The sequence below is a fragment of the Falco punctatus genome, assembly GCF_963210335.1.
Source record: "Falco punctatus genome assembly, chromosome: 5".
In the NCBI taxonomy this organism is placed as follows: Eukaryota; Metazoa; Chordata; class Aves; order Falconiformes; family Falconidae; genus Falco; species Falco punctatus.
Genome location: NC_137584.1, coordinates 7,315,471 through 7,327,449, shown reverse-complemented (window position 1 = coordinate 7,327,449; position 11,979 = coordinate 7,315,471). Strand labels below are relative to the sequence as shown.

The 11,979-nt window shown below is 37.7% G+C and overlaps 1 protein-coding gene across 9 annotated transcripts in view; it reads right to left on the bottom strand.

Annotated features, from left to right (window-relative positions):
- Positions 1 to 11,979, bottom strand: part of CEP162 (centrosomal protein 162) — a 46,979-nt gene that overhangs the window by 20,910 nt on the left and 14,090 nt on the right. For all 9 annotated transcript variants that reach the window (XM_080389448.1, XM_080389450.1, XM_080389449.1 and 6 more), the window contains 10 exons: positions 10,367 to 10,519; positions 9,914 to 10,100; positions 8,960 to 9,012; positions 6,699 to 6,814; positions 5,758 to 5,788; positions 5,250 to 5,372; positions 4,332 to 4,523; positions 4,094 to 4,175; positions 2,975 to 3,233; positions 1,528 to 1,795 (listed from right to left, as the gene is read on the bottom strand). In XM_080389448.1, the coding sequence (XP_080245574.1) occupies positions 1,528 to 1,795; positions 2,975 to 3,233; positions 4,094 to 4,175; positions 4,332 to 4,523; positions 5,250 to 5,372; positions 5,758 to 5,788; positions 6,699 to 6,814; positions 8,960 to 9,012; positions 9,914 to 10,100; positions 10,367 to 10,519 (1,464 nt within the window). The remainder of the gene's footprint in view (positions 1 to 1,527; positions 1,796 to 2,974; positions 3,234 to 4,093; positions 4,176 to 4,331; positions 4,524 to 5,249; positions 5,373 to 5,757; positions 5,789 to 6,698; positions 6,815 to 8,959; positions 9,013 to 9,913; positions 10,101 to 10,366; positions 10,520 to 11,979) is intronic.

The following is an 11,979-nucleotide window of genomic DNA, read 5'->3' as shown; positions in this document are numbered from 1 at the left end:
TTTTTTTAAGTAAGGAACTGATGACAAAATAAAACAAAACCCAAGGGAACAACTGAAACAAGTAGGTGGATAATAAACCCTTCATGAAATAAGGTTAACCTCAGGTCTCTACTTGAGTTGTGACCGGTTACCCAAGTATACAGAACTACAATGTATTTCAAGCTATGGTGAAGCCAAGCCACCACAATTTTCAAGATGGACTTTGGAGTACAGACAGCACAAAGACACACATTTATTTATTTATTGCATCAAATAGCAACATGACTGGAAACTAAAAATCAGGGAAGTTCCCCCTCGAGCGTAACTAACATACATGGAACTATTCACATCTTAGTCTTCTGGAAAACAGATAGTAACTACAACTGACATTTCCCTTCTGCCTACAGCAGTTTAAGCTGAGAGCTCCTGCTTCAGAATGTTATACCGGAAATCAAGCAGGCAATGAAAATTTTCTGAATTTAATACTTTTTACATTTCTCAAAACTATCCCCCCACAAAGATACTCCCTTAGCACTGACGACTAGGGCATTGCTTGATTCAATGCCATTCTCTTTGTAGCTAGAGGTCCCTGCAGGATGCATCCTGGTGAGATTAACTTCTGAAGTCATCTGAAATTGCTATGGAGAATGGTTACAGCTAGAGAAGGAAGAACATGTTTGAATGAGGCTAGTGGACTCTCCGGACTCTCATTCACTTCACCTCCATCTGGCTGTACACCCTCCTCTTCTCCAGGGAGTGCCACAGCAACACGCTGACGAACTGAGCTCCCTTAGTCTGACAGCTGCCACTAAAGCATCTCCCCAAGACGGGCAACATAATCCTAAATTGCTTTTCCCAACACTACTTGTATGTTTTTTTAAAGCATTACATGCTAGAAGTGTGCTAAAACCTGGGCATCTGTAGTTATTTTTGCTTCCCTGAGAGACAGCAAACATCTGGAAAGATGCTGAACTATCTCATGAAACTCTTCAAGGCTTCACCCCAAAATAAGTACGTTCAGTCCTTTACTTGCAACTCAGCTTCCACAGGACTGCAATGCTATTATTCTCCCTTCCTTAGCATTACAAGAGACATGAACAGAAAATAAGATTTTCTTTTTAGTGCTTTCTTTGTAGTCTAGGAAAGATAAAAAAAAGCAGCTGAGACTAGAAATTCGGCATCACACACACAGAAGTTAGTGTGTCAGCAAATCCTTGCATTTACTGTAATGGAAAATGTAATTTGTAGATACTTTGAACACCAGCTTCTTCTATTATTTTGGTCCTGCTGGTGAACAATAGGTAAGTGTCAAACATAGTGGTGGTATACGGGAGTAGAAATGAAACAAAACAACAGTGCAAAGCTTTATTTAAAAGTCTCTTCCAGCAACTTTGTGCTGATATTGAAAAAAATTCAGTACTTAGTTGTGTTGGGGTTTAGATTTTTTCTCCAAGATTTTGGGTTTTGTTTTTGTTTTTTTTTAATGTGAAGAATGAACAGCAAAGCTCTCTGGCTCTTAAAACTCAATACTTCTTGCAACAGAATTACCTTTAGATCTTGCTCTGTCTGCAGGACTTTTGGCTTTCATGCTCGTCTTTTTGAAAGTTTCTTTTGGTGATTTCTTTTCATTAACTGGAGAAGACTGTTTTGAGAGTGAAGTGAGTCTCCCATACCCAGAACTTCTAACCACTCCATGTGGACCATATGAAGATTTCTTTTTATGTAAAGGTGCTGGACTTCTGATATTCTTGTGTAACATTGGTTTAGTAGTCATTGACTCTGATCTTTCATTCTTCAAGGAACCAGACTGAAGAGCCTGTGACAAGAGCGCACGCGTTTAGAACAAGTGTTAGGCTCTAGTGTAATCTGAAGGTAGCTTCCTTTACTGAAAAGAACACAGAAGCAGTTACAAGAATTACACAGCTGTAAGACTTGGGGCAGTGGGAAGCATTATTTTAAACTGAATTAATAGTATGTAATTTTGCAGAATTTTACTACTTCAGAAATATATGAAACGCAGGTATTTTGTACTGGTTCTGTTTAATTGTTCTGGGAAGTTATTACTACATTACAGGATCTTTAGCTTACCAAAAGCAGGCAGCTTGTGACTAAAGGCTAGTCACAGTGCACACAGAAACCCAGCGATGAAGAAAGGAACAGTAGCAGGCAGAGGAACCCTGCCAAACTCGATCATCAAAAACAAAGCACCCAACTCCTCAGACCAGCAAACAAGAAAGCTGAGCTCTGGCCCTGGTGGGAAATCCACCAGGAGAAATCAGACTAACAACTCTCTCTCATTGCAACGCCTTGCAGACAGAAGAGGTGATTGCCTAAAGAAGTGTGGGGCTAATTTAAGGGATGCAGGGGAGAAGAGAATATGGGGATGCAGGGAGAAGATCTGGAATTGCGCAAATCGTGTTATGCTGTGTTTGAGAGGATTGTGAGAATGTGCAAAACATACAGGATGTTTATTGAAAGGATAAAAACTTGATAAAGGGAGAAATTAAGGTGGGTCAAGTATGAACAAGTCTGGGAAATAAAGAGGGAAAATAAGATTAAAGAAGGTGGTGACATGACCAGGTTGCTGGTCAGTACATTTGTCTGACAAAGCCCAACACTGATCATTGCAGTGTCTCCTGTATTCTTATTGAACTGTATTTCTGACTGTCCTCTGTAGATATGCTCTCTGTTCTGAGCCTATGTGTGTTCCCTCAATAGGAACATGCGCCTAGACCCACTACTAGCTCGAGCTGGGGACATGGAACTGCAGCTGTCTTGCACATACTGGGCTGGGATAGGAAGAATCCCACTGGTCCCAAAGTCCTGTGGATTTGCCTGACCTTTAACAGCAGCAATGGTAACGTGAGAGTTTCAAGAAAAACAAAAACAGCCTCAATTTCTAAACATCACAGCATAATCAAATGAAAGACAGTGTAAAAACATACACATTTTAAATATATTTCCATATCAATCAGATTTTTATTATATTACTTACTTGTTTAGTTTTGCTGCCTTCTGAAAGCAAAAAGTCTCGTACTATTTTTTCTCTTAGTGCATCAGGCCGTACTTCACTGGTCTGAATTTCTTTCTCAGCCACCCTCTGAAAGTTATCATCATTCACACCTGTCTGCAGAAAGATGCCCTCTTCTCTGTTTTCAAGTAAGTTTGTTTCCCAAACTGTATTATCCTGGTGCTCTTCAAAGGGCGAGTGGCTGACAAGGTCATTTGCTGCACTGCTTAACAGTTTCACAGGACTACAAGAGAAAGGAATAAAATCATACATAACAAGACTTTTGCCCTTTGCTTTTCTATCGCTCTGGAAAAGTGATACTCCTTTAGGTATCAGCTGTAAAGACTGCTTGAATTTGAAAGCGCCACTAGGCCTCTTAAGAGCAACCCTGCAGGTGTAAACAGATTCACACCCACACTGCGGAACAAAAAGCTATTTCCCAGTAGTGACTGTTTTTGTGGAGGTACCGAACTCAGCTACAAGATGAACATCTGCAGCATGCAATTAATGCTAATAAAACAACGAATGGTAATTTCCGCTGAGTGTAGGTACACTATAAGCTCCCAAAACTCATTTGCTAATCATAATCTATTTCTGACAGTTCCAGGGCCTATGTTTTCTGCTCTAGACACGACAGCTGGAGCAACTCAGAAAGAGGTATGGAGCGCAGGTTAGTAAAAATCACAAGAGTAAGCAGAATAAGAGGATTTGATCTTAGATTACAGAGGCTGGAGAGTTAGGATAGGACGTAGGCTGAAATCCATGTACGGGGGAAGGGAAACAGCAGAAGACTGGGAAAGAAGAGATCCTGCGGTAGCTGTGAGCAAGGAACGCTGCTCCAAATGATTGACAAACATCAACATCAACGCTTCTCACTCCAAGTTTGGGAATCCTTGGTCTAAACCAATTAGCTCTGTATCTTCATTTTACAAATGCCTGCATTGTACAAACTCACTGCAAATGCCATAATGCCGGTGCAAGACAAAGAAATTTCAGTATTTAATTAAGGAAAAGGAGTGATGAGTTATTTAGTAAGTTGTTTCTCACAAATAATTATTGGACTTAAATTAGAGCAATTTTTACAATGCATTCTGAAATAAGTACCTTTCAGGCTCCACATCAAACCCTCTGACATTACATGAATGTCCTTTAATTGGTTTCATCAATTCTTCGACAGTAGGTAAATCTAATTAGTGCAAAATAAAACAAAACAGAACCTTAGAAAAAAAGTATTTTTAAAAAGGACAACATTTTAAAATGTTTCATAAATGAAGTATTAAACATATTACTACTTCACTCATTTTACATGCTTGTACAATACATGCCTGCCTTTAGTATTTACCTGATTCAATAGTTGACATGTTTTTTGAACAGATGTCATTATTTTGTGAAACACCTTGCACTAAGCATTCTGAGACTGCCATTGCAGAATCGTGCAGTTTTTGCTCATCGGTGTCACCCAAAGACTGATCAATATATTGGTATGCTTGGTGTAATGCTTCGATGTCACTGGTGGTTTGTCCATAGGAAGTGCCTGTGAAAAATGCAAGCTCGTAAGAGACACTACAGGATTATCTATTTTGGGCAACATCCCAATGGAGCCCGTGTTTCAGTTACTAGCTTGGTCTGTCATGTGGTGAGAACAGTGATTTCAGTTATGAAAAAAAAACAACCTTAAAAATCTCAATTTTACAATAAAAATAAATAGTTGCCAAGTTCATTAGTACATACTAAATAGTCTCATCTACAGTTTGCACACCTCTCCACCCCCCTTGCCCACCTTAATATTTTATCAGTACTAACACTAACAGCATATATAACTATTTTAACAGATGCCATCAGAGCCATACTCTAGATATAAGTAGCATACACTGTTGTAGTAAGTTTGATAAAAGAATGTATGTTTTAACTGTGTTCAGTGCTGTCACAGAAGAATTTTGGCTACAACGAGTAACAAAAGGAGACAGTATTTAAAAATCAAACTGCAACATCAAAAGCACCTTTACAAAAACAAGCATAAAAAGGTGTCTTTTTAGCAGAAACATGACTTTTTTCTGAAATATTTCCTCCTCCTTTCACAATCTGTTACTAAAAGCCAAGGCCTTCATATTCACTGATAACCTACGAACAAATCAAGACAGACATCAAAGCCACCTAATTCTACTAAAGAAAGATTCTGGGGGTTGTGTTTTGTTGTGGTTTTTTGTTGTTGTTGTTGCTTTTTGGTTTGTTTATTTTTTTAAAAAAACCCAACACTTACCTGCTTCATTCATTTCAATTCTACTGAATTCTTCAGGCAGATGATGTTCAACTAGAGCTACGTCTGATGTTCCAACAGCCTTTTGAACTTCTGTAGTTGAATCTTGTGAATCAAGTAATACAACTAAACCCAAGAAGATAGGTATTAAAGAAAACACAATTCTCTTATTTATACGGGGTACACTAGAATTAGAAGTACACCAAAGCTTATCTTGATGTCCTAAACATGCAAAAAAAGCTATATATTCTAACACCATTAAAGGTAAAAACTGTAAACTCTGATTGCAAGCATCAAAATCTGAGTACTGACTAGAGGTAGTAAAATAAAGAATTACACTGATGATCACTTTGTAGTGCTAATATGTAAATTAACTTTTAACCATTTCAGTCGTCCACGCTTTCAGCAGAACATAATAAAACCAGGTCAAAAATATCAAAATAGTAAAAATCAGGTAAGCAAGTTTCAGAGTTACATTTAATATTCTCCTACTAATCAAAGTATATTTTACCTTTAGCCAGCATGCCAGCATTTGCTTCTTTCTAACAAAAATAAAGAGAAAACAATATTACTGCTTGAATTTCACAGGAAAAAAAATCTGGGTGAACTTTAAAAGTTGGCCTAAAACCTAAGAATGGTTCTTGGAAGTTAGAATTAACAATTCTTCATGCTTCAAGAATATGCACTTCTCTAAATCTCTCCTTAGGATGCCAGAAAGTCCTCAGCATTCTGTACTCTCCACTCACAAGTGACTAGGAAGTAAATGCTACTCCGCATAAATGGAATAATATTTTTGCACCTTCCTGGTTCTCTTAAATCACAATTGGAGAAAAGAAAATAATGTAGCAGTAAGCACATTACACTTCCATTCTATTTGTCTTTTTCAAACATTTATTAGAAATATTACTTTAATAAATTTACTTAAAAAGAATCAAAAAAACCCAGTTACCCATTACCAATGAACACAGGGTTGCTCTACGGAATCCTTTCATATAAAACACCAAATCAGAACACGTGCTCCACATCAAAAAATCTGACTAAGCTAGTTGACAGTAAATACCCTCAAAGTTCAGACAGTGTAGATTTTGGGTCCTCTGTGCAAACTGTTTCACAGAACTACTTCCCTCAGTCTGTGTCACTTGCTGGTGAAGACACCACCTTAATAGTTCCATCAAAGATATTAATCAGTATGTATTCTGAAGCTGAGGCTCCAACCTGAGCTCATCCACAGCTCTTAATTCGAAGGAGGAGTAAACACGAAACCCTGTGAAGAACTTAATCCTTTCAGTGATTTATCATAGGAAAGCGTGTATCCTTAATAGAACAATCCAGTTGCAGGACGACTATATTCTTTAAGACAGTACATATAATATAAAGTTTTACTGTATCTGCAGTTATATATTGCAGTTTTTACAAATCATGCAAGTAATATAAACATTTGGTAAGGTATACCTGTTCTTGGGGACTTAAATCAAATCCTGACATGATGTTCTCGTTCATCTGACTTCCTTCAGTTTTAAAGGCAGGATTAGCATCTGTTTCTTCTTCAAAGTCTTCACTGTAGCTGCCTGAACAGTAAAATAAACATCAAATACAACGAATATTCAAGGAAGACAAAGCAGTAAGGGAAAGCCACTTCCTTTTGCCCAATCTATTGTCTAAGAACAGGTACTGCCACTATTACTCCTTTCACAAAAGCAACAGAAAGGTTTCAAGACTGGGTGTTGTAATAAAACTACAGTCAAAGTCACACTTATTATCTCTAAATTCAAATGAAGTTTTTCTTATGATCAATTATACTTTACCTCTGTCTCCTCCAGGCATACTTGAATTAAATAATTTTCTGTCACTGAGGGGGGAAATGGTGTTAATTCCCCCCTAGTAGGCAAAGTACTCTGCATATCCGCTTTGACAGCTCCAGCAGTTTTTAGGCTCACAACCTGTAATTCTGCTTCCTCTGACCTGCTCTGGGGGCCCAACGGCTACTTTCAAGAGTAAGCATTATTTAAAAGCACAAGTGTGTCAAAAAGAATGAATTTTACAAGCAAGCCGTATGTTTTTTCTTCAGTTACCTAGATCCTTCCACAAGTTCTGATTCCCTATTGCCACATCTCCCCCACTCAGCTCCTGTGGTGAGAGGCTTCAACGTCTGCATCACTTGTAACGCTTAAATGTAGAAGAATTGCAAAATACTGGTTTACATAGTGTCCTCTCTGTATTTTGTCACCAATACAACTGACACACGGTTTAACTCATATGTAAAAACTACTCTATGAAAAGAAGTCACTATTTCAGCATTCTCTTTGGGTTTGGACCATGAGAAGTGAGATCAGCTGAAAAAAGCTTTCTCATTCTGACTTAAGACACACAGAGTGCTTATACTATTCCTGAACATGTATTAGATGTTATTTCATTTGCTATTTGATGAAATAGCAGTTTGACCAAGACTAAACCAAAACACGCGCAACACAGAGCTTGGTTATTTCCAGGTATTCCACAGAAACAGGTTTCCTAAAAATCAGAAGTGTCAATTTCATAAACCTGACCATAACAATTAGGCATTTTCAACCCTTTACTTAGGAAAAAAGCTAAAAAATTATAGCATCTCTGCTGCAACTATTGTGATCTGTTGCAGTCTACAGAGTAATCAAGCTTTCAAGGAGAAAAAAGGAGAAAAGATTTCCTGGGATAAGGTTTACAATACGGCCTCTTTATGTCTGGGAAATTCCAGACTGACAACAGGACAGCTCGAAAGTTCAGCTAAATATATAAATTTGAAAATACAATCTGTTGATTAAATTACAGGAATACACTCTTTACCATATGCTAGCAATGAAGAGTGAAATAAAGAGAAATGACAAAGTGAAAGGAAGATGAAAGGAGTGCAGCATGGAAATTTTTGGGGAAAAAAATCAAGTAAGAGTAATATTGCAGATTACAGAGGTTAAACTCAGGCATGAAAAGATGGTACAAAAATACAGATGATAGTTAAGACACTGGAGTAACTCAAACATTAACACATTTCACTGTTAGGGTAATTTTTTCTTCATTTTTTGATTGATAGTTGGGTTTCAGGTTTTTCTGTTTTTCCTGTTTGTCTTTTATATCACACTAGATTAGAAATCCACTTTTTTTAAAAAAGGGCACAAAACTAAAAGCAAACAATAAAGCCCTCTGAATAACAGCTGCACAGTCATAATGCAAAGGCAGCCTAAAAGGCTTGATGTAAGAACTACAGATAAAATATTTTTTTCAGATAAAAAAAGCTTTACCCACAACAGTGGTGATAAGGGAGCAGAAGTCAACTGGTTTACATATTACTCAAAACAAAAAGGTTCAGTGAGGATGCTGGACCATCTTATGAATCGGAAACTTAAAAAAGTCAAGTTTTCTGACTAGCTCCAAAGGCAACACATAGTCTAGAAGAAACTATGAGACTGTAGTACAGTTTCCTACTTCCAGACCTTTAAATTACATCCCACTACAAACATGAAGATCCTGCGCCATCCTCTGACACCCTGCTATGACATCTTCTGAAGACTGTGCATTTGAACTGGAGCACTAATCCACACTTCCATTTCTATTAATCTTCTTAATGAAGTTCTTGCACTTCTTAGTGTACATACGGCAATTAAAAAACAAAAAACAAACCACCACAACAAACCAAGAAAGGTAAGAATTTTCAAATTAACAATTTAGAAAGATGGTATTACCAGATTCCTCCTCATGTGCGGGCTCCTCTGCTCGTTTTCCAGTTTGTTCATTTCTGAGAAACAAAATGAAAATTTTAATCTCTTCTTGGACAGCAAACAAACATACTTTTTCCTAACTCCAAACTTCAATACTTCTTACAATTAGCAATAGAATTAAAAACCTGAATCTATCCATCGTATCAAATCATAGGTAAGAAAGGCAGATAAATGTTAGCAATTATTAAAGATTTAAGTTTACAACTGTTCATAGTTAAAAGTCTCAATCTAACTCTTAAATCACTCCCTTTCTGCATTCCCTCAAATATCTACATTAGTTTCTCGAACAGATTTTTAGCATCAGGTCTACTTTGTCTTCCGACCTTCTCATTCTGTGTTAACAAAAAAAAACAAAACAAAACACACACAAACAAATCGCTTTCCCCTTTTCTTGTAAAGTTTTGTCCTTACAGAAAACTCTCCAGAATTCTGACCCTCCAACTGTTTTCATATTGGAATTTTCCTTTGCACTCAGCATATTTAGCAGCAGCAGCCTGAAATCCCCCTTCACCCATTTCTCTCATACATGTTTGAACCTATTTTCACATAACTAATTAGAAATGGATTGCCCTAGTCTATGAAAATTTTGTATCTCTCCTCTAGATTCATTTGTAACACCATGTCTAAGGGGACATGGAATCTTTCCTGATCTGTATCAGTTGTTAACTCTTTATTTAGTTCCACCTTACAATTAAGAATGTTAAATCCTCGTTACTATTAAGCTATGCACAAGACTATGTAGCTATGTCCACTTAAAACAAAGTCATGTTCTCATCTTACTTTCATTTAATAAGCTCGTTTCTGTCCTTGCCTTCATAAAAACCCAAACCACAACAAACAGAATCCTGACTGAAATCATACACCCATCACGTGCCCATTACCACTAACAGTCCACAACTTTTCTTCCCTCTAAATTACCGTACAAATGGTGCTAGTATGACAGAATCATTGGAATCCAGCTCTTTATTTAGTCTTGAATAATCAATAGTAGAGGAAGCTTCTTGTTCAAGTTTGGCAAAGAAGATCTCTTTTTCTTTTTGTTCTTCCAAGGTATCCAATCCAACTCCCATGATACTGTGATTAGGCCCAGAAGCTAAAACTGAATCTAAATTTCAAAACAAAGATTAAACTAACTGTGTCTGTGCTGTATGTCCATGTAGAATAGTCATAATAAGTAACAACAACTACAGACTCGTAACGTATTAATAGTATCATTTCATCACAAACTAGTACTAGGAGCTTTCAGTTCACGAGATGCAACTGACAGAAGTGAAGAATCCCGATTTGCAATGAATTAAGGTAAACTGCTTGTAATAGTAATTTATTTAGCTCTAGCTAAATTCATGAAATGGTTGTGCTCTCTGTTCTCACCATTTGTCTCCACGCTGTCTCTACTTAAGGATACAGCAACCCCATTACTCTCCTGAAGCTGCATCTTTCCCACATGCATATTCTCATTACTTTCTCCCATAGGCTGTGAAGTGTTCCGTATCTTGACAAAGCTTCCATTGGCTCCAAACATTCCTAGGAAAAAAGTTGCAATATGCTTGACTATCATCTAAAAGCTGTTTGTACGATATTTCAGTCTTCCAGTCATCTTCCACAACCACCAATTTTGATCTCATATTGCAACAGCAAAGATACGGTCTCACAAATCACATTCATTTAACTTCCATTTCTATTATGAGTTACGTAGATCTTGTTTAATTAGTTAAATAGGCTTGTAAAAACTGACTTACTGTCACATTACTTACAGAAAACAATCACGCAGACAAAACCATATACAGAACACTTCTTTGTTAAAAGTTTGTTCGTATTGTTTGATCTACCACCCCCAGAGAAAGCACGGCAAATTTCTGAAAATAGTAGCCATCAGTTTAGCCAGCTACATTTCATTTGTTGCAAATTAAATGCTTTAAGGAAAAAACCAGTAACCAAAGTTACTTAAATGCCATTGATGAACACCCAGTTCTTCCATTCTGTATGTTTATGCAACTACAACATGTGGTTGCTCTCCTTACTGCCATTTCATTGTTGTGAGGGTTCAGCATCACCTTACCCAACTTTGTGTGACTTCTGCTCTTGGATAGAATGCTGCCTTATTGACTTCCTCATGGAAAACTAAAACCCAAATATTGCAGGACATTACTAGTTAAAAAGCAGTGCCAAGTCCCTTCTTGCCCCTAAATCACACACATTTATATTTAGATTCTTTAGAGGTTCTCTTAGGAGAAGGGCTAGGAGAAAAGCTGCTAATGCATTTAATCCAATGACATATGAAATGATTTAACAGTTCTCACAGAAGGGAACAGAAACCATGCCTGTCTTTTCCAACATGAATCTCCAGTTGGTAAAATAAACGCAGAATTTTTTGTTCTGTCTGGCCAAATGATGTTTAGACTGTAGCTGTGCCCTTGTACCGCACATAGCGGGAGGGGTGAAGCACTGACAACACTCATTTCCTGCTGGCAGCAGACTGCAGGAGATGCGTACATCAACAACCCTTCAGACCAAGAACACTAAACCAGTCTTCCATGTGCTAAGCAAGTGCTTCAGCTCTGTTACTCTGTCCTCTACACAGGTCCAAGCAAGCCCTTTCTAAGAAAAGCCATACTTGCCTATAGCATGACAATGGAGAATCTTCTCCTTTCAGTACTGAAAATGTACCCAGGGTGAGGCAGGGTGCAGAAAGTAAGGGCCTGAACACCTTCTCCTTCCCTACAGGCAGCCCTTAGCATGTGCATTCTGATTATAAGAGACTCCCTGTTAAGAAGTAGAACATACAAACCTAAAGTTCATCATGGGGCAAATGTAACGTGGGGCAAAAGTCCCCTTGCACATTTTATCGGGAGGCTAAGCACCCTACATCTTGGAAATTACTTCCACACTCCTGTATCTAACTTGAACTCCATCCTCAATACAGAGATCTGACTGACTTGCCTTACATGCGAGGAATAAATGTCAGAGACATCAACTAAAGGTCA